This window comes from Clarias gariepinus, chromosome 22 (genome assembly GCF_024256425.1).
Source record: "Clarias gariepinus isolate MV-2021 ecotype Netherlands chromosome 22, CGAR_prim_01v2, whole genome shotgun sequence".
Taxonomy (NCBI): Eukaryota; Metazoa; Chordata; class Actinopteri; order Siluriformes; family Clariidae; genus Clarias; species Clarias gariepinus.
The window spans coordinates 22,364,218-22,386,945 of record NC_071121.1 but is presented as its reverse complement, the minus strand read 5'-3'; the positions used below and the strand labels follow the sequence as shown (position 1 = coordinate 22,386,945).

Sequence of the window (22,728 nt, the reverse complement as noted above, 5' to 3'; positions counted from 1 at the left end):
ATCTGATCGCTGTTCTGATTTCTCCTTTGGTTTCGGATTGATCCTCAGGTCAGCACTGTGTTCGCACCCGGAAATGTCCAAGGCTTCACTCTGGTGAACCGGCAACGCACCAACCGCATCACTACCGGCTTTTCTGTGGAATTGTCCACGGAGGGAACGCAGCTCTCCTTCACCAACTTCGACCACCACAGCCTCGAGCCTCACTTCTGGCAGCTGCCCTCAAGTTACCAGGGAGATAAGGTACAGTCTAGTGGTTTTACTCTTTACGAGTGTTTATTCACGCCAGTCAATCTCGTCGCTCGCTTCACCAGCTTTCCCTTTCCCAGTGCTGGGTGCTTTGAGTTCCTTCCCTCTTTTGTTTTAACGATAATGAGGATTATTTTGGGCTTTTGTGGAAACAAATGCTAAATTCTCCATTTTTAGACCAATGACTACTGGTTCACTACTGGGTTAGTTTAATGGATTTCAATGGATGGATTTTATCCCATTTAACCACTTAAATGTATATATTTACAATAAATATCTATTTTTGCGCTTTCTAGAAGCAGACTCACTTTAAACGATTGAAACGCTCACTCAAGGTACAGCATAATGAGTGGATTGATAGAATGAATGGGAAATAATTTTGCACTGCCTTCATGTGGTAATTATTTTAAGCAGTTGTGGTGTAACTGTTTTTTTTTTTTATAACAAATTTTTGATGCTTGACCTTTGCTGAGTTTTAATGATTATATAATAGCGTACCCCTGCATGAAACAAACAACTGTAACTTCAAGGGCGAATGGTGTAGTATTGTATTAATCAGGCTAACACTAGTTAAATTCAAAGTCATTTCAGTATTAAAGGTCCCATATTATACTATTCTGGCTCTGGAATGATTGACAGTTGCGCCATTGTCCCAAACCTTTTGCCCAATGATATTATCTTTTTCTTTTGAAAAATGCAATGTAAAGAATTTTTTCTTTTCTGGTCCAAAACTGAATCAACCCGCTCATCCACCCTTTCCAGTGGAGTTGAGCACATCAGCTCATGGGTTCATCTGTTTCTATAGCGATGGTGTTTTTTCCGTGGTCGGGGTTCTTGCCCAATTGCCAACACTCTTCCTTTCTTATCCAGGCTTTGCGACTGACAATGACTGACTGATTTTTGTCTGAGGACAGGGTTAAGGGCTTTGCCCAACAACCCAAAAGTGGCAACCTGGTGGTGGTGAGACTCGAGGCTCGAGCCCCGACCATCCAATCAGCCACCCCTTAGCCGAGGTTTCATTTTTTAGTAATAAAATTTAATTGGACTCTCCACGGCTAGAGGGGCAACTGAGAAAAGGAAAATAGCAAGAAAAAAGAAACTTGAGAGAGTGTCCTGGGTGTTAGTTGCTTGCTTGACTGAGTAGTTTGCAGTGTTTTATGATCATGAATGAAAATCCTTTGCATGAACACATTTTTAACGTACTAGATTGAGTCATTAGTAAGGAGCATGACCGCGCTCTTTATGACATACAGTTCTTCCCATGAGCACTTTGGTGTGTCGATGCATCCCTTGAGTGTGAACCCAGGTCTGCATGACCTTATGCTGCACGTCATTTGAAGTCCTTGGTTTTCTTACTTTCCTCCACCCGACTTTCCGAAGTCGTCCGGCGACGATGTGCGTAAACTCGACGACGAAATCTGGGAGCTCATCAGCAACTTCTCGCAGGGACCTCCTGCCTCCTTCTTCTCCTCCTCTTCCTCTTCATCTTCCAGTTCTACATCCTCCATTCCAGTCAGAACCCCTGATTCGGCAGGGCGTTCACGAGGCCGCGCCCCCGTTCCTCCTTTACCCCCATTACCTTTACAAGCCTCTGTGTTGGCCTCTGGGCCCTACCCTGGTGCCCCAGGCAGTTTCCCACACCGTACTACAGTCAAGGTATTTTATATGGTCTTTCAAAAATGGTTTACATTTGGTGTAATTGGGTGCAGCATTGGTCTAACATTGGTTTAACGCTGGTTTGGGATATTGGTCTTACTGACAGGATAAGGTCAGAAAAAACACAGTGGAACCACCCAACGCTGCTCCGCCTGGCTCCTCCAACAAGGTAGTCTTTCATGGCATCATATCATTGAAAATTCTATTTACACAAAGTTACCACCCTATGAAGAACCAGCTGACCTGAACATTTGCAAGGGCACACAGTCTTTTTGATCATTAAGCCATTCAGTCAATTAGTAACAAAATGCGTAGTAAAGAATTTAGTTAATCAGTCATCTGATTGTGCCTACAGATTGTGAGAAGGTAGTCAATAGTTAATTAGTCTCTGTTATTTTAGGGTGGTTCTTGTCGGTAGATTTTATTTTTATAGCGGGTGTAAGTTTTGTAATGATAGTTTTTTTTTTTAATAGTCTTCCAACACACCACTAAACATCTCAGACATGTTAGTTTAACCCAGCCGTTACTAAACTGAAACCCTTTTTCTTCTGTTACCTGTTTGCCTTGCTGTCCTGCTGTGCTTTCGTCTTTCTTTCTATCATCTTACATTCTAGCACCTTTTATGTTCATGTGCTCTAGTACTCTCTGGTCTACAAAGGGTCTAGCATGCACTCGGAGGATGTTCTCTTCTGGAAGCTCCCCGAGAAGTACCATGGGGACAAGGTAACTAGCAATGAGAAGACTGTGGCAAGAGCGCTAATTTAAATTCCTACCTTGGTTAACTGATTGAGATGATATGTCTGATGCAGCCATGCAATAAAAATAAAAACGGTGGAAGTTATTCAGAATGTAGCTCCGGATTATTTATGAGCATTTCTTGTAGGATGTTAAAGTTTTTCTGAACTAAATGGATTTTTATTTCATGTTCGTAAATGAGGACGACCTTGTAAAACTTCCAACTAGGAATAAGTGATGACTGCGTCCACTTGAGCCGCAGTTCTATATTTTGTAACAATTGAGTCATGAGGACAATGATAAACTTAGCTGTCTTTTAGATAATATCTCATTGTGACTGTTTTCTTCCACAGGTTAACGCCTACGGAGGAAAGCTCAAGTACACCATCTCGTACGTGATCGGTCCGAGAGGCACTCCGATTGAGGACGTAGACGTTCAGATCATTGTAAGTAATGTTTTAAATGGAACGCCAGTGAATGAAAGAGTCAGTGTTGATGATCTCACCATTATAATCTTGTTTCCAGGGCAATGACATCACCCTGGTGGCACGCCAGGATTGGAAAATGGGGCCAGGGACAAGACAGACCCGTACCTTCGAGTTCATCTTTCGAGAGGTAAGATTAAACCAGGGATTTTCTACCTCTTCCTTTTTCCTGAACATGCTTCCTTAGGACATCTGACTAAATAAGATCACATAACTGATAGGGTTTGGTCTTATGTTCTCTGTAGGAGTACTGGCAGCGTCCTGATGGCATGCCCGCCACTCGGGAACACCTGCTGATGGTGCTAGCCGACCTGGATGACATCCTGATTCGAGCCTCTTACCACACTGTCGAGCGCTCGTCCAGCATCTCGGGGGTCAGCATGGAGATCGCCGTGCCTCAATACACCGGTCTGGAGCGGGCTGTGGATGTGGAGCAGTGCCGCTGCCCACCTGGGTATCATGGCCTGTCTTGTCAGGTATTTGGACAAAACTTCTCACGTCAAATTCTGTTTTGTAAAAAAGCCGCCATGTCTCAGATTTAACCTGGGGTGTATTTTAGGACTGCGCTCAAGGCTACACCCGGACAGGTGGAGGACTCTACCTGGGCCACTGTGAGCCGTGTGAATGCAACGGTCATTCAGACTCCTGCCACCCAGAGACTGGCACCTGCACGGTAAAGCATATAATCATACTAATCATTATGCTGGCAGCCCAAGCTCTTTTTATGTTTTTATATTTTGGATAGGATTTATAGCTTGGAGTCCAATTGCCTTTTAGTGGCTTAAAAGGTGTTCGTGTTTTCCATAAGTTGTAGCCTTCCATTGAGGGTGTTTTTCTTTCTGTGTGTTGACAGTACTGCCAGCATAACACCATGGGTGAGCTATGTGAACAGTGTTCTGCTGGGTTCTTCGGAGACGCCAGTGCGGGAACCCCGGAAGACTGTCAGCCCTGCGCCTGTCCTCATACCGACTCAGAGCACCAGTTAGTCTGATCAATCAACCAGTGTTATCTTATTCTGTTATACAACGGTTCCGATTGAGTAATCTGATTGGACACTAGGCATTCCCTGAGTGGAATATCAACCATAACAGCACTGGGACGTTTAACTGTTTGTATCACGCCGTGTTACAGGTGTTCTAGCAATCGTTAATTACACTAACTGTCAGTCAGAGCACAAGTGTGAGTCCTGAGAAGAGAGTAACTGCCTGCCAAAAGCCACATTCAAACCCAGTCGCAGAAGCACATTAAGCAAAAAAAACCTCTCATTAGTACTCACTTCTAAGTCGTTTCGATTTGCCTTTGAACCGGACGTGTTCTGTTCACAGACAACGCAAGCTACAAAGCTAATTAGCTTCTAGCATAATGCTAAATCACGAATCCCTCTCTAAATCCTGATCAAGGGCACTACTTGGTGTGTGGAACAAGGGATCGTACACCCTACATCACGCGAGCATACTAGTGTTAAGTTAGCCCAGCAGTTAGCTGATATTAGCTGATAAAGTGGAATAAGTAGGAATATAAAGTAAATCTCGTATCTCAGGGCTGTATGTTACCTCCATGGGTTATTCTCCTCACTTTTTGGCTACATATAGATTTTAAAGCCACTTTTAATATAATTAAAATTGGAAATTTTACCCTGTGAAACTTATTTCACACAAAATAACGTGCAATATCACACAGGAGGTACATGTCGTACTAAATATCAGCACGGCTGTGATAACTTTGACACTTGGGCTTGCACCCTCCTGCCTGCGACTCAACAACGGCACTTCCTTTCGTGATAGGGCTTAATTAATATATATGTAGGACTAGACTATCATAGTGCTTGATGTACTTAAACAGAATTATGTCTCCTAGAAAGTGCTATTACTTTTTTGCACTGCCTGAATTACCTCACACTTAGAACTTAGACTGTTTTTATCAGCAGTTTCTGCAATGTTTTTCATTTTGTTTAGATTCTCGCCCACTTGTGAGAGTCTGGGTAACGGGGACTACCGGTGTACTGCCTGTCAGCCGGGATACACGGGCCAGTACTGTGAGCGGTAGGCTAACACTCATAATTCTGAACTGTGTGTGTGTGTGTGTATGCTGTGTATTTATATATATATATATATATATATATATATAATGTGTGATATATACATATGATATATACATATATATATATATATATGAGTGTGAATGCGTGTGCGGTTTTGTTTGGCTGTAAGACATTCGTATCACTTTTTAAAACAGGTGTGCCCCTGGATATTTCGGAAACCCACAACAGAGGGTCAAATGCCGGCCGCAGAATGGTTAGTGTATTTTTTGAATTATCTTTGGCTTCCTAAAACATAGTTTTAAGGTGAGCAACATAAAAAACATAGTATACTGAACAACATCAAAGGGCTTTAATTCAGAAAATAATCAATCAAAATTTTTGTTTTTATGCAGAACCTTCTTGTACCAGTCTAAAAAGCTCAAAGTATTTTTGCAGTTTTGCAAGTAGCTGTACAATTAATATTACTTACTTAGTTACTTTTAGTTTAGAATCACAGCAGGCTTGGTATAAAGACACTACCATTTATTATAAGTATAGTTTATGGAGACGGTGTGCTTGTTTTTGGACAGCAGGTGCCTCTTTAGTGGTGAAGGTCTACCCCGAGAGGGTGCAGGTGTCTCCTGGCAGCTCAGTCACCCTCAGGTGTCAGGCATCCGGACCTCCGCCACACTATTTCTACTGGACACGTAATAATGGCCTTCCCATCTCCAGCTCAGCTGAGAGACGCAGACAAGGTAATGCTGTCATGATTAGCAGAGGAAGTCAGTTCCGCTGAGCCACAAGATTGCGATAGCACTATTTTGCCAATGGAAGCAGGAGGGTAACCTTTGCACTAAGCAGGTTTTGAACCTTTTTGGTTTGCAGGAGAAGAGTTGCATTTCGCCAGTGTGCAGCCTTCCGATGCAGGCGTGTACACGTGTACCTGCCGAAACCAGCTCAACACCAACCGCAGCCAGGCTGAGATCATCGTAGGTAAGACTCAAAGATACAGTTAATCTGATATTAAACACCAAATGGACCAGCTTGTGCATCTATTATAGTAAAATAGCTTTCTCTTGCCTTCACAAGAGTAAAAAAATCATCCACTCTCGTCTGTGTAAGAGTGGGTGATTTTTACTCTCACACTAGCGAGAGTGGGTAATTTTTACTCTTACACGAGCAAGAGTGGGTAATTTTTACTCTCACACGAGCGAGAGTGGGCCAGGGGTAGCTCAGTGGTTAAGGCATTGGACTACGGTTCAGAAGATCCCAGGTTCAAACCCCACAACCACCAAGTTGCCACTGTTGGGCCCTTGAGCAAGGCCCTTAACCCTCAACTGCTCAGATGTATAATGAGATTTTTAAAAAATGTAAGTCGCTCTGGATAAGGGCGTCTGCCAAATGCTTAGGTGTAGATGTAGAGAGTGGGTGATTTTTACTCTCACACGACCGAGAGTGGGTGATTTTTACTCTCGCTCACTCTCGCTCGTGTGAGAGTAAAAATCACCCACTCTCGCTCGTGTGAGAGTAAAAATCACCCACTCTTGCCTTCATTTAGAGTAAAAACCACCCATTTTAGCCTATGTGAGAGTAAAAATCACCTACTCTCGTCTGCACGGGGAGTAAAAATCACCCACTCTCACCCAACACAGATTTCCCCATCACAGGTTCCTTATGAATAGAATGTATACTATTATTATTCCTATTATTATACATTCTATTAATAAGGAAACTGTGATGGGAAAATCTGTGTTGTGTGTGATTCAAGCCCTGTTTCAATACTCTAATTAAGCGAATGTGAAATTAACGATGACTAAATGCATTCTCTTACATCATATCTCTGCACTCCTTTCTAGGAGTCGTTAGACCTATCGAGGTGTTTATTGAAGAGCCTAAATCCCAGCGTGTGTTCCCAGGAAATACAGTGAACTTCATCTGCACAGCCAAGAGCATAGTAGGGCTTCCATCTTTCCTGCTTTAAACTCCACTTTGGTTCTGTAGTGTGTTTCACATTTCATATTTTAGGTTCGAGTTTTTTTGTCTAGTTCCGGAATTTATGATGTGTTTGAACCTCACTCAGCTCCCGGCGTACACGCTCGTGTGGACTCGTCAGGGCAGCGGCAAGCTTCCCGAACGTGCCATGGACTTCAACGGCATCCTCACGATCAGGAACGTTCGGCCCGAAGACGCCGGGATCTACGTGTGCACCGGCTCCAATATGTTCGCCATGGACGAGGGCACTGCTATCCTTTACGTCCCAGGTTCGTGACTGGCGTCGCTCTTTTAAGTCATCGTTCTCTGAGATCCATCAAACGCCACCTGTCGGTTCATCCTCCTGTGCATGACAGCTGCATGTCCTCACTCGTGTCTTCTTTGTAGTTGTGGTTGTCTTTTTTTGTTTTTTGTTTTTGTGTTTTTTTCCTTACAATACTCCGCTGTCTCTGAAACAGCATGGCTTATTTTTCCACTTTTCCTTTTTGAACAGTGTTCCTTAAGAAATGACTTTGGTTTGCTTCTCTGCTTTGGTCCGTATTTTGTCTCCGTGATTGCTTACTAATCTAATACTAAACTTCTTCGGCTTCCTGTTACTTCCTGTGCAAAGCATCACGCTAGAAAATAATACAGCTTGTGAAAGATTGAGAAAATAAAATCAGTTTCCAAATCAATTTATTTAGACACATGAGGTCTATCGTCAGCCATGAAATTCTGCAGTTGATTGTTTTTTCTCTCTTTTTTTTTTTTTTACACAATTAAATTAAAGCTTTCCATCTATAGACAGACCTTCGCTTGAACTGAATCCTTAAACAAGCAGGAATTTAAAGCTTTTCTAATGTTTTAATTGCAGACATTCTTGTCGCTAGAACAAATCTGTTTTGTTTTTTTAAAGCATTTTTTTTTTTAAGTGAAGTAGTGAAATAGACATTAAAATAGATTTAATCAGATTTTTTATGGGTTAAAAAGAGCTAATCTGCATTATTTGAATTGTTCACACAGTTACTGTTTTTATAGCATTTTTTTTTTTGCAAAACATATAATTGTTTTAAGGATTTTGAGGAAAAGTGTTGTTTAGGGTTCGTTATCTTTATCCGGAAGGTTGGGATGTTTGTTTAAAGTTGAGTTAAGCACATGTACAGTGATGAGGAGTGAATACTGGCATGGGTATCGTATCAACACTCATCTCGTCCCAGCGACCTCATTTCCCCGCTCGTCTGTTCCAACTACTCAGCATTCAGCACCAGCAGTATAATAATCACAGACCTGATCATCTGTCATCATCTGCACCTGGTTCTCACTGGTTCAAGCCTTAAGTTAGATGTATTTTATGCTTGAATGATTCATAGGTCACTGCCATTACTTGGAAACTGCTCAGGTACAGGGACTGGCCTGAATTTGGCAAAAAAAGGAGCCAAAATGACAGATGATCAGGTCTGTGATTATTATTCTGCTGGTGCTGAATGCCGAGTGGTTGGAACAGACGAGAGGGGAAATGAGGTCGCTGCTGAGGTTGTTACAGAAACAACGGATTTTTAAATCGTATCTTTAGGCACTTTGTCACAATAAACCATTTGTCCAATAAATCTACATAAAGGAAATGGGTGGCTTAAGACTTTTGCACGGTACTGTATGTGTGTTACCCGACACAAGGACTTTCCCTGCATAAACACAGTTGTAACTTTTTGCGTATAACGTTAGACAAATCCTTCACATATAACCCGTCACTGGTGAAGTATCCATGGTGTCTGGTTCCTTGCTGCTACAGTGGTTCTTTGTGGTGGTGGTATTAGTAGTGGTGGTGGTGGTGGTGGTGGTGTTTCGTGTACATCGTGGTGGTGTTTTCACAAGCCGGTGTTTGCATCCGGGGTGGCATTGCCAGCTGTTATTTATCTTGAGGAGGCTCATCGAGGATAGTTCTGGACAATCAGTGTATAAATCCACTGGCCAGGAGGACTGCAATGGTTTGAAATCACACTGGAAACCATGTGATCTGTTTTTTTTATAATGTTTTGTATAAATTGAAATGAATGTTTCTTTTTTTTTAATGGTGCTACGGTTAATGCAGCAGAATGAGCATTACATCCTTTAGGGCTGTATTTTATATAAATATTGTTTGAGTATCATACAATGTTATTTGTGTCATGATGCTTTTGTACTGTAATATTTTTAGAATGTTTTTTACATTTCAGTTATTTTTGTCATTTCAATATTATTAATCTGATTTTTCATCAATCATCATATTGTCATGAGACAGAGATTCTAATCTTATAGTCATTATATGGATGGATGGATAGAAGGAAGTGAATCTGTTATAATTATTTTTTATACCATACATTATCGTGCCCTAGTTATATTTTGGGCTGTATTTATTCTGATGTTGCGTTGATCCACAATGTTTTTATATTCATTAAAAAAGCAGTAATGATTTATTTCCCCTCTGTTTTTTAATTTGTCTGGTGCTTCTAGTTAATATCTCTTCAGCATTGATTCATATTTTATCACACTAAATTGTATATTTAATTTTGTATGAAAAATGTCCTGGTGCTTCAATTTACGAAAGGAAATAAATGTATTTCCTATTTCCTGTGAAATAAATGTATAAATAATTCAATAATGCCAAATTAGCACACTCGATTAAAACAAAACTTTAAACGAACGTTGTTTGTATCTTGAATAGCTTTTGATCGGTCACAAGCTGTATTAAGGGAAACCGTGTACAGTATGTGTGTGTTTTTGTGTGTATGCATGTGTGCAGAAATCAAACCTAATGTGTAACTTCATACTAACTCGCATGTTTCTTTATTGCTAAATATTGAATGTGAGCTTTTTCTCTTCTTTCATTATATCCATTCAGCCAATTTTTCTCTTGCTGTGATCTACAGTATAAATGTATTTTTTTGTTCTTGTTCTTTAAATCTAATTTTAATTTGAATCCACAGGGTCTTTTTTTGTTTTTGGTTTAATTGCAGGAACTGAATTTAAGTTAGCTTACCGTGTCTAAATAACGGTCATATTTTAAGGATGCCACTTTTTCAATCACAAGCCTACTGTAGGAACTTCATATGTACTGTATGCATCATTCTTGCTAAAACCAATCCCATAATTCCTATCACCAGGGGAAGCCTGAAAAACGGTACAGACTGGAGAAAAAAAAAATTTCAGTTCAAATGCTAACAATATCTAACAGTTGCATTATTGTTGTTCATCTTAACGTTTATGTGTGTTTCTTTGTTCAAGTCATATATATTTGTTAACTGGATAATAAATATATATATATGTGTGTGTATTTATATATGCAATATACAGCATATATAAATTGCTAGCTACCTATTAGTTAGCAATAAAATGTATTAATAGACCTAAATACTAAATACTAGACCTGTACTTGTATGACCTCTGGTTTGCGCTAAATCTTCATCGTCATCCAAGTGAACCAAGGTTTGGTTAGTTACTTTTAAACGCACTGTAGTAACACTGTATTTCAAACCTTACTAAACTGGCGATAGTACCACTAAAGACAAAATATTGCATGCAAAGTATTTTTTCCAGACAGTGTAAAAATTTATATATAGATGATGCTAGCAAGACGATCCCTTATGCAAAACAAAATGCATGTACTGGACATCCAGGGCATCAAGGCACAAAATTGTATACACATGTTTGGAATTGGCTCATTTTTCTTTGCCACAGGTTTTATACTATTTAACCCTCTCTGAGCCAATCCTAGCATACACCGGTCAGCCATAACATTATATGAACATCTGCCTAATATTGAGTGGGTCCCCCCTTTTGTCAGCATAACAGTGATGCACTGTGTGTTCTGACACCATTCTATTACAACCAGTGATAACCTCAATTTAATCTACTGTACACTAGCACTATTGGATCAGAATACACAGGCCAGCCTTCACTCCCCATGTGCGTCAGTGAGCCTTGGCCATCCATGACCCTGTCGCCAGTTCACTGTTTTTCTTTCCTTGGATTAATTTTGGTAGGTCCTGGTTTTGCAGACCAGGAACATCTCCCAAGAGCTGCAGTTTTGGAGGTGCTCTCACTTAGTCCTCTAGCCATTACAATTTGGTGCTTGTCAAAATCATTTAGATCCTGACGCTGGTCTATATTTTTCTCCTTCCAACACATTAACTTCAGGAACAAAGGTTGACTTGCTGCCTAACATATCCCACCCACTTCCAGATTCCATTGTAACAATATATTGAAAATGTAGCTACTTTAAGAGGGGCCAAATAGTGATGGCTAAACAACTGGGTCAGAACTCCAAAACTGCAGCTCTTGTGGGAAGTTCCCAGGCTGCAGTGGTCACGCCATACCAAAAGTGATCCAAGGAAGGAAAACCGACGAACTGGCGATAGTCATGGGTGAGTGTAGACCGGCCTGTGTAGTCCGATTTAACAGAAGGGCCACTGTCGCTCTAATTAAGGAAAAGGTTAATACTGGTTCCAATAGAAAGATGTCAGAACACACAGGTCATAACTGATTTGGTAGCGAAGGGGGGGAGCCCACTAAATATTAGGCAGGTAGTCATAATGTTAATGCTAATCAGTGTACACACCCTGACAAAAGTCTTGGCGCCTATCCAAGTTGTCGGGACAACAAATAATAACTTTTAGTTGGTTATTTGGAATCAGAAGTGGCCTATATGAAACCTCTAAATGACACTTATTTTACCAAATAAAATCTTATCATGCCATGATTTTTAATTATTTAATTAGGACAGAAAGGTCAGACATTGCTTAGACTTGTCACATCTTTAAAGGATTCAACCAGTCACAGATTAGAGCGTTACCTGTGACAAATACTGTAGAAGAAGAACCCCAGCACACCCAACCTTCACTTGAAATGCATCCTGACCTGACAGCATGGCAAAAATTTACCCACAGACCAAAGTGCTGATCATCAAGAGCCTGAAGACCAAGTCTCTTGCTAAGATGGCAGACATCTTTAATGTATCTAAACGTCAAGTGGAGAAAATAAGAAAAACTGGTGAAGTGTATGACACGCTCAGGCAGACCCCGTAAGATAACTGTTTGAAAGGACCATTTGTTGGTTTAACAGTCCAGGGCAAGCCCTTTTTTAACTGCAGCAGAGCTACATACTGTAACAACTGCTCACCAGAAACCCCTGTATCTACAAGAACAGTTTGTCAAATTCTCTCACGCAGTGGTCTCACTGGCCGAATTAGTGCCCAGAAACCAGCATTAAACAGAAGACAATTAAAAAATTGTGTTGCATTTGTCAAGGCCCACAGCTTGCAGAAAGGATGGATTGTGGAAAAGCGGCAGAAGGTTGATTTCTCCGGTAAATCATCTATGAACTGCATCCCAATCGTCGCAAATACAGCCGAAGACCTATTGGAACCAACATGGACCCAAGATTCACACAGAAAACAGTCAAGTTCGGTGAAGGTAAAATCATGGTTACATTCAGTATGGGGGCGTACGAGAGATCTGCAGAGTGGATAGCAACATCAACAGCCTGAGGTTTCAAGACATTCTTGCTGCCCATTACATTCCAAACCACAGAAGAGGTCAAATTCTTCAGCAGGATGGCGCTCCTTCTCATACTTTAGCCTCCACATCAAAGTTCCTAAAAGTAGAGAAGGTCAAGGTGCTCCAGGATTGGCCAACCCAGTCACCGGACATGAACATTATTGAGAATGTCTGGGGTAAGATGAAGGAGGGGGCATTGAAGATGCAACCAAATAATCTTGATGAACTCTGGGAGTCCTGCAAGAATGCTTTCTTTGCCATTCCAGATGACTTTATTAATAAGTTATTCAAGTCATTGCCGAGACGTACTGTATGGATGCAGTCCTTCAAGCTCATGTCATACACAATATTCATTCTTTTTCCACTACACCATGACTTTATGTTCTGTACTATACATTAGTTCTGTTAAGTGACAAGACTTTTGTCTAAGCAAAGTCTGACCTTTCTGTCCTAATTAAATATTTAAAAATCACGGCATGATGAGATGGTTTTTTGGTAAAATGAGCGTAATCTAGAGGTCTTTGGCTTTCATATACTGTAAGCCTTTTCTGATTTCAAGTGATCAACTAAAAGTCAAATTATTATTTGTTGTTCATACTTGGATAGGCGACAAGACTTTTGTCAGGGTGTGTATTTAATCAGTTCTTATGTTTCTAAATAGTATGAGTAAATATAATTTAAGTTGACCTCAAATGGTACAAGTAATGAAAAAAAAGTACCACTTATATTTAATAGGTGTGTGTAATTTACTAATACTGTAGAACAGTATGGTGGGGTACACCCTAGATGGGGTCCCAAACCCATTGCAGGACATAAACACAAACACACCCACTACAGTAAATGTGGAAAGTCCAATCAACCTTGAGACTTTCGGTTACGTACCGACATGATGTATAGATTTAATGCATCACCTCTGAATGCAGTCCATAGTTATTGCCTGGTGGATTATAGTTAACTGAGGTCATACCAACCTGTGTGAGAACCAACGAGATCCGTCCAAACATATCAATGAATTTCTGAAATCAAGAAACGTCTCCAAAACAAGAAGAAGAAAAAGGCCTGAAAACAGGGCTAATTTATTCAAAAACAATGTTTTGGGGTATCTGGATGATACGCTGGAAATTAGGATGCTAAATGGAATTGGGGGTATTTATTTATTTATTTATTTATTTATTTTATTGCTATAAAAATCCAGTGTAATTTTTCTCTTTTACAGCAGACAGGTTTTCTTGTTAATTGCACAAGTATTAGCTTAAAAAATGTATTTAAAATATAACGCAGTACAATTGAGATTTTGCTGGTGAGCAAGACAGTCCGTTTCGAGGGTTCTTGGATGATTTGGGACGAGACTAGAGCCCGTTTTTGTTTCCTCCTTCTTGCTCTGGAGACTTACCTCTTGGTCTTTTACGTGTCCACCATTTACAGAAGGATCTAAGGCTGAGATGTTTTACACAGCCTATGAAATGTTTGAAGGACATAGACAGCGTAAGTCCCCATGCTGATCTCCAGCCCCGTGGTGGGCGTTCTCCCTGTATCTCTGAATCTCTCTTGCATGTAACATTCACCATTATTATGAACTGACTAGCTCAAGTAATGCACCTGCAAGTTCAGTGTGATAAACAAGTCCATTAGAACATTAATATTAAGCTGTGATTTGCCTCATGGCCTGAACTAGTGTCGGAGGTGCAGTAACAGAACGTTCATCAACACCTTCTGGCCAATCAGATTAAATAATTCAACAACGATCTGGTATCAACGGTGTTTAAATGGTTCCGGTCGAAATGATGGACTTGTTAACTTGCAGATGTTGTAATTACTTGACCTTGTTAAGCATGGCTGTTTTAGAACCAATATGGTTGCATGATTCTGCCACTGGGAGATTCCTCTCTACTGGGATGTAAAGTGTTTAACATATATATACAGTATATATAATATATATATATATATATATATATATATATATATATATATATATATATACGCATATACTTCGCAGGTAGGCTTTGATGTGAAAAGTTAGATAAAATTGTTGATCATTAAAAATAGAATGGTATTGTAGATTCAGGACATTCACCATCTCCTGGCTTGCAGATAGTGAATGCCCTGAACCTGCAATAACTCTTTATAAATGGTTTCTTAAAGGTTCTTTGGATAGTTGGATAGTCTTGACTGGTTAAAAAGGAGAGGAGTCTCTCATACACTTTGCACTTGCTTGTCAATGCTTCACACATGCAGGATGCAAAATTGGCACATCAACCTTCAAATGCTTCAAACATCATTTCACTGCCATCTCAATCCACAGTGCACCATCATCTTTCAACACATTGTGTACACAGGCATCACTCTGTATACTCAATAATAAATCTCTTTCTTAACAAGAATTTTTAAGAACTAAATTTGCCCTTTTAAATGTATAATTGAGATATGTTGAGTACTTACGCCAGTCACTGAGAAACTGGTTTATCTTACAATAAATGAAAAAGAACTTGATTTTTGTACATTAAAGTGACAAAAGTCTTCTGTAGCATAAGTTTCCTAATTAAGCCCCACAATCCTGTACCTCTGTAGTTACGCCTCATCAGAATCCCAGGAGATGGAGTCCAGGGCTCACTGCCCAGCCATCTTTGCACAGATGGCGAGCCTGGCAGCAATTCCCTTATCTATGTTACCACATCTGGGTGATTTCCATTCAAGTTTGCTGGACAGCCAAAAATAATTGTAAAAATTTCGATTTTCTACCAAGAATGGAAATAGGCATTATATAGAAATAGTCATGGAAATAGACATCATATCAAAGATTTACATTCAACAGAAGGCTTGACTCAGTATGCCCTCCTCCTCATCTTTAAAATCAAAATGACAAGTCTTATGTTTTCAGTCATAACCTGCACTTAGTTTATTCTAATTTTAGATATTGCTTGCAGTTAGCCACCTTATAAGGATTACAAAGGGCAGAGTAAGCAAAACGTTTGGAACCTCAAGAAGAATTACATCCAAAAGCTTTCTAACAGTACTTGGGCCCAAGTGCAAATTATGACATTTCATGCATGAGATTAACTGGTCTTTGCTTGCTATAGCTGGGGAAGTAACAAAGCCGACTGTCACGATCAACCCAGCTGTCCTCAACGTCCAGCAGGGCCAACGCGTTGAGGTCCGCTGCACCGCCACTGGCAGCCCAGCACCTACAATTGAGTGGACAGGTAAGGTGAAGCCTACCCTGTATAAGAGATATTGCAAGGGCAACATCAGTGTCTGGACATTACCAGTCATTTTTTGGCCCATAAAGACTAGAGAATAATGCTCAACTGAGCAAGTGACAGAAATAGACAGACCATGTAAAAGAAAAGTGACCATGAGTAGTGTCTGTAGGGGTGCATGGAGGGTGAATTCTTTGAGAAAGCAATGGAGGGCATTGAGGGTAAAGAAAATGTGTCTTCTACTACAGGAACCAGAATGGTAAAGCACTGAGATCTTAGTTTGCAAGTATAAACCTTAAAGAAGGACTTGCCAGGTGCTTTGAACCAGCATACATAGATAACATGGTGCATAACCTATTAAGACCTAAAGTATAAGACAAAAGAACATTTTTACTGCATCCGGAAGCCAGTGGAGTGACCCCAGGAGGCAGGGACAGCTAAGCGAATTTTAGGATGTTATCAACCAGGTAGGCAACTGCCAGCTGAATGCTCTTTAGAAGAGAATCAGTATGGGAAGGGAGATCAGTAGGTAAAAAGTGGAAAATAACTGATGTGATGGGTTTTGAGATATTGAGCCAATCATCTAAAATTACACCAAGATTCTTATTTGTGAATGCCATTAGTGGGATTAAAAGTTTGCAAGCAGAAGTTGGAAGCAAATTTTGGCAAGGTTGAAGGACAGATGGTCTCCACATACAGTCTCGTGTCTTCTGGGACTCTGTTGCCAGTTTAGTGGTGATTAGACAAGCTATGAGATCTGGGCCCGTATTTACAAAGCTTCTTAAACCTTAACGTTGCTCCTAGTGACGAAATTTCGAGAACATTCTTAGAATTAGGACATTTTCTTAGAATTTCCTCTTAAATTTAGGACTAAATCTTAGTAAAGATAAAAATGATTTACAAAACATCTTAGCCCTAAAAATAGCTCCTAAGGTAAAAATTGTTAAAAAAAAAAATAGAGAGTAGGACTATTAAGAGGTGTAAGAGTTTCTATAGCATATTTTTATCAACCAATCACATTGGTATTGGTTGAATTGCTGCATCATCCCTAGCAATGGGGTCAACCACACCTCCTTACTAAAATAAAGGCTTTTGTACTTTCAAAGATCAAAGTTGCTCTAAAAAGTTTTCTAAATTACTTTTAGTCTAAGCTATGAGAGCTATGACTTTTTAGGCTAAGATAGGAGCTCTCTGAGATAATTCTAAGAAGAAATGAGAGTGGGGCAAAGAACTCCTCTCTTGGTGATCTCCTTTTGCAAGACTTTTAGTTGTACTGAAATAGCTTTGTGGCATCTAAACCAATTCTGTAGAGACAGTACAGTTTAGTATACAAAAAAGCAATAGTGGAGGGGAAGTCCTGGTGATTCACAGAATTAATTGTATTGATGGGTTGGAACTAATGAGGACTCAGGACAGAGGTTTTTCTTTTTTAATTTCTAACGCTGGTCATAATCATGGAAAAACCCTTGTCTTAAATAGTTGAGTGTTTTTAAGGTGTCTGTTCAAGCACAGTTTAGAAAGAGATGATTAGTTAAATTGTGTAAGAGAAGCAGGGGTTCTCCAGGACCAGGGTTGGTACCCTGTGGTGTACATAGAACATCCATGGCTGAAGGAAGGAGAGTTTCTTTAGAACAATGGAGAGCCACTTATTTAGAATGTCTGGTCTAGCATCCAAGGTTTATTAAGGTGGACATGGGAAAATTGTCATGTCGGGAACAAGGTTTATGGTATATCAGTGGAGATCAGAAGTTTATTTAGAGTTACCAGCCTTTTAAGGTGTTACGAAGGCTTTACAAAGTAACTATCTGAATATTAACTATTCAGTGGAGATAATTGTGTATTTTGGAAGCCTTTAGCATTGGTTTACAACATAGAAATAAATGAAAATCAAGGAAAATAACTTTTGACAGGTAGCAGTATTAAGGACAGGTCACTTAGGTAAAAGTGTGTGTGCAAAAGATAAATGGAACTTGACAGTAATGCGTTGATTATCCACTGCTGCTACTACTTCCCATTTAAATGACGTGAGTGAACGGAAAACCTTCATAGCCCATTAACTTAAAAGAACCCTACTGTACAAGGAATTTATTGGAACAGCCATGTTTTAATAAAAATTTTAAATTTACTTACGTTGGATGCACATTGAGGGCGAGCCTTTGGTCCACAAAGTCTCAAGTTATTAGCAAAATTGTCCGTGACTGAAAGAAAATAAAAACATAGAGTTGGTTATGTTAAGTTCCACAAAACTAAGTTCTGGAGAAAATATTAAAAATGGTTTATAGTATGCAATTAACATTTCGCATGACTAAGAAGTGACTGTAACTTTCAGGAGGTCCGGGCAACCGCATTAGCAGCAGAGCCATCATCCGAGGCGGAGTACTCACTTTCCCTTCTGTGCAGCGCTCTGATCAGGGCGAATACACTTGCAGAGCCTTCAACATACACGGGGAACATGCAGCCCGGACGGTCCTCTCTGTCTCCGGTTCTTCTGGTGCAAATTAAATCTAAATTACAAATTATGTTATGTGTAGAAATATATAATGTGTAAATAATATAATCATCATGTTTTGTAGTTGATGAGGGGGTGAAGCCTACAGTCACGATTCAGCCATCCCTGCTCAGAGTCCAACAGGGCACACGTGCTGAGTTCCATTGCACTGCAACTGGCAACCCAGCTCCTTCCATCGAATGGACAAGTAAGGTGTCAAAGTAACACTAAAAATTGAGGAATCTTTAATTCACTTAAAAGAAACTTCTTTAAAGTGACAATGTACACTGGATTTTAACTCACAGGAAGCCCGGGTAAGAGTATCAGGGGCAGCACCATCATCAGGAATGGTGTTCTCACCTTCCCATCGGTTGAGCGCTCCGATGAGGGCGACTACATCTGCAAGGCCCTTAACACCCACGGAGAACAAGCAGCCCGGGCAGTCCTCGTCGTTCAGGGTTCTTCTGGTATGAGTCTTTTCAGTCTCTGCCATTCAGATGGTCCACCACTTTGGAGAGCTGTACTAATATGAAACCTCAAGCCAGAGCATGAACATTGGAGATTGGTGTTTCACGGCTTACCGTGTTGACCAAATTTATTTGAATTTAATATTAGACAAGTTTGGCACCAATTTTTTTTTACCGCACTTGCAAATGGAAACATGATTCAAGCAAGCCATAGTACATTAGCGTTAAACTAATCATATAAGCATTAGCTTTAGCTCTGGTGTGCTTTTATGGAACTAGGTAACTAGGCTAAAAGCATTCCTTTCTTTCTTGCATGTTACTAACTGCTTTATGTTCTTTTTAGCTGTTGAGGTATTGAAGCCTACAGTCACGATCGACTCGCCAGTGGTCACCGTCCAACAGGGCCAACGTGCTGAGTTACGCTGCACCGCTACTGGCAACCCGACTCCTTCTTTCGAGTGGACAGGTGAAGTGATAGAAAAAAACAACAGTTGATCAGTTCCAAAATCTAACTTTATACCTCTTGAACATGACATGTTCATGACATTCGATGACATGTTTTTTTTTAAACTAGGAGGTCCAGGCAACCGTATCAGCAGCAGTGCCGTCATCCGCGGCGGCGTTCTCATTTTCCCCTCTGTGCAGCGCTCTGACGAGGGCGAATACACTTGCAGAGCCTTCAACATACACGGGGAGCATGCAGCCCGGCTGGTCCTCTATGTTCAGAGTTCATCTGGTACAAGTCACGATTAGATCATCAGCATTAATTCTACAGACCTTAGATGTTTATGAATCTGATCTCATACTCTGCGTTCTTTCGAAGCGTTTCTCGAACTGCTTTTTGTCTGCTACAGCTGCTATTGTCACGAGGCCCACTGTGACCATCCACCCGCCTGTGGTTACCATCCAGCAGGGCCAACGTGCTGAGTTCCGCTGCACTGCCACCGGCAACCCGGCTCCTACAGTGGAATGGACGGGTACGGAGGACAGACTATCTCTGCAAACGCGTTGCTACATAATTAGTATCAGATTTACATAATAGTATGATAGATTTCTGGATTCTTCTGGACATGTGATTGCCATGATTTATTCAACTAAAAAAAAAATGTCATTCTCCAGGAGGTCCAGGTGGTAACCGTATCAGCAGCAGAGCCATCATTCAAGGCGGAGTTCTCACCTTCCCTTCTGTACAGCGCTCTGAGGAGGGTGACTACACCTGCAGAGCCGTAAACGCACACGGAGAACACACAGCACGGGCGGTCCTCTATGTCCACAGTATGTTTATTAGAAACCCCAATTAGATTATTTATAGTATTTTAAATTGTTATATAGGGAATAAATAAATAAAAAATCCCCCTGCCTTGATTTCAGGTGCCAGTCTACCTCACGTTCAGGTGAGCCCCCAGCGGGTGGAGATCCACGAGGGTGAGACTTTACGGCTCTACTGCAGAGCTGGAGGCTCGCCCAGTCCTGGTCTGACCTGGAAAAAGAGAGGTGGAGCTCTTCCTCCTCAGGTTAGACATCTATTTCCTGCATAGTGTCTCCTGTTCTCAGTTGTTCCCCTTTTCTCTAGCATCTGCATCAACTCTGTTTGTTCGGATATGCTGTTCGTCTTGCTCTGGGTTTTGACAATCTAATTTCTTTCCCTGTTTCTTTGTGGGTTTCCTTGTTTTGTTCCATCTTTCGTCTTGACATCTGTTCAGGCCATTCCTTCTCATGGTTTCCATCAGTTTAAGTCCAACAGTCTCGATGCCTTGCAGAAACGTATTGACGAAATGCAGGTCTGTCCATCTGTCTGGTGTCTGTCTCACACCAATCCATCCTCCATGTCTCACTTTGCTCACCCTGCTAGCTGTATACTAAGTGCATGTTTAAGAAATTGTCCAAAAATGATCACTGATTTGTCAATCACATACTAACCAGAAGTGAATGTTTAGTTACATGTACGGGGTTTTGCATAAGTATTCACCCCCTTGAACCTTTCCGCATTTTCTAGTGTTAGAATTTAGAACTAAAAATCTGATTAAGTCTTATGGATCTACATAACATTTCCCATAATACTGTACAAGCCATAAGATTTATTTATTTATTTATTTATTTATTTATTTATTTTTGGTTACAACCAAACTACAGAACGTCGTAGTCTTGTTTTGGTATGTTCTCTAACAAACTCTGGGTCCTTTAAGGAACTGGTATATTTATATCTATCCATACATCCATCCCTCCATCTAGCAACCTCTGTAGTCCAACTAGGGACCGTGAAGGCCAATGGTGATTACCATTGTATTCATTTTCATTTTATGACTGTGGTGGGACCTCGGGTCAACCTTCACACGCTCATTCACACATTACGGGCAATTTGGGAATGCCAGTTAGCCTAATCTGCATGTCTTTGGCCTGTGGAAGGAAACTGGAGTATCCAGGGAAAACCCACCGATCGCGGGGAGAACATGACACTAAGCCACTATGCCGCCTGCATTTACATATGCCGTTTAATTTATAATGTTACCCACCTGCTCCAGAATTAATCCTGGGTCATTTTGCACTGTAGATTCATGACGTTCTGATATGAATGAATTTAAGCCTGTTTTAGATCCAGGTTGTAACACTAGCTTGTACTGGAGACTATAGCAAGGGGTGGGGTGAATACTTACACTAGGCACTGTATAAATGAAGGCAGTGTTTATTTCCTATTAGACCACTCCGTTAGGATCCAGGAAGCTTTTTCAGCTATATGGTGTCTGGCTTTTGTTTTCGTGTTGTGTCCAGTGCACAGTGTTAGTTTTTTTATAGAATTTGGGTGCACGCGCTGTGTGATCAGGCTGCTTTGAGAAGCTGTGAATGCATACAGATGTTTATTAAGTTGAGCATCTGCAATTTATGATTTCGTTTAGCACATTAAAATGGTAAAAAAAAAAAAAAATGAATAAATAAAAATTTGTAAATAGATACTAGCTGAAGCAGGAAAAACTTGACAGCTTGTTTATTTAGGAATTACAAAATTACAGGTGTGATGTTCTCTACTGTCAGATTTTTTACAATTTATATATATATATTTTGTAGAATACAGTAGAATAGAGAAGAAAAGGATGTTATATTTCTATTAGTTCTAACCTTGCACAGCTCTAATGATCACAAATGTCACATTGTAAATTGTCTCATCAACCCAATTAATAACGCTATTAATAATTGCAATTAGTCACTCTTAATGTTTAATCAAGGGCTAGAAGCTAACATTTATGTTTGATGTTAGTAAAAAAAAACATCATGCAAATTAATAATGTAGGTGCTTTTACAGCTATCACACTAATCAGTCTATTGATCAAGTACATTATGTGTCTTGTAAATGTGTGTATTGCTGATCACAGGGTACAAGGTAAGAATGAGAACCAATGTACATTTAAATTTGTAATACAGAATGGATCGATCTGTTTAATATTAAAAATAAGATATTTAAATGATTGTTGTATTGTAATGTTTTTTTTTTTCTCCTGCTAAATCTGACCAGGCTCGAACGGAGCGCACTGACTACGGTACTCTGCTCATCCCCGAAGTGAAGATGTCTGATGCCGGCACGTATCTGTGTATCGGCACGAATGCTATCGGATCCTCGGAGGCTGTGATTTACGTCACTGTGATTAAAAGTAAATCTCAAAAATCCCATTATGAGCAATATGACAATTAACTTTTATATAATTTAATATAAAAGGCCATAACACTTGCAATCGGTGTTATTTTTATGCTATTAGTGTGAAAGTGACAAGTGCTGTACAGTATATCAGACAGGTTTTAATCAAGTGTGGCAAAATAATAAATCTAACAGGATCAAAAATTATACGTACTGTTTCCTTCTTAGTCCATAGTGGTATTTTTCACTTTAATGTGTTCCGGATAGATACAACAGTGCTGCGACTGATTTGGGGGAATAATGA

The 22,728-nt window shown here is 40.2% G+C and overlaps 1 protein-coding gene across 10 annotated transcripts in view; it reads left to right on the top strand.

Annotated features, from left to right (window-relative positions):
* The window catches only part of hspg2 (heparan sulfate proteoglycan 2), a 111,576-nt gene that overhangs the window by 58,046 nt on the left and 30,802 nt on the right, over positions 1 to 22,728 (top strand). For 5 of the 10 annotated variants that reach the window (XM_053483095.1, XM_053483093.1, XM_053483096.1 and 2 more), the window contains 25 exons: positions 49 to 240; positions 2,542 to 2,625; positions 2,991 to 3,083; positions 3,163 to 3,252; positions 3,368 to 3,598; positions 3,682 to 3,795; positions 3,976 to 4,103; positions 5,078 to 5,164; positions 5,358 to 5,416; positions 5,733 to 5,897; positions 6,028 to 6,135; positions 6,999 to 7,096; positions 7,223 to 7,403; positions 14,070 to 14,129; positions 15,722 to 15,844; positions 18,171 to 18,332; positions 18,415 to 18,537; positions 18,635 to 18,796; positions 19,140 to 19,262; positions 19,371 to 19,532; positions 19,651 to 19,773; positions 19,916 to 20,071; positions 20,168 to 20,310; positions 20,500 to 20,577; positions 22,305 to 22,440. In XM_053483095.1, the coding sequence (XP_053339070.1) occupies positions 49 to 240; positions 2,542 to 2,625; positions 2,991 to 3,083; positions 3,163 to 3,252; positions 3,368 to 3,598; positions 3,682 to 3,795; positions 3,976 to 4,103; positions 5,078 to 5,164; positions 5,358 to 5,416; positions 5,733 to 5,897; positions 6,028 to 6,135; positions 6,999 to 7,096; positions 7,223 to 7,403; positions 14,070 to 14,129; positions 15,722 to 15,844; positions 18,171 to 18,332; positions 18,415 to 18,537; positions 18,635 to 18,796; positions 19,140 to 19,262; positions 19,371 to 19,532; positions 19,651 to 19,773; positions 19,916 to 20,071; positions 20,168 to 20,310; positions 20,500 to 20,577; positions 22,305 to 22,440 (3,181 nt within the window). The remainder of the gene's footprint in view (positions 1 to 48; positions 241 to 2,541; positions 2,626 to 2,990; positions 3,084 to 3,162; positions 3,253 to 3,367; positions 3,599 to 3,681; positions 3,796 to 3,975; positions 4,104 to 5,077; positions 5,165 to 5,357; positions 5,417 to 5,732; positions 5,898 to 6,027; positions 6,136 to 6,998; positions 7,097 to 7,222; positions 7,404 to 14,069; positions 14,130 to 15,721; positions 15,845 to 18,170; positions 18,333 to 18,414; positions 18,538 to 18,634; positions 18,797 to 19,139; positions 19,263 to 19,370; positions 19,533 to 19,650; positions 19,774 to 19,915; positions 20,072 to 20,167; positions 20,311 to 20,499; positions 20,578 to 22,304; positions 22,441 to 22,728) is intronic. The other 5 variants (XM_053483101.1, XM_053483099.1, XM_053483092.1 and 2 more) reach the window with 4 other exon arrangements.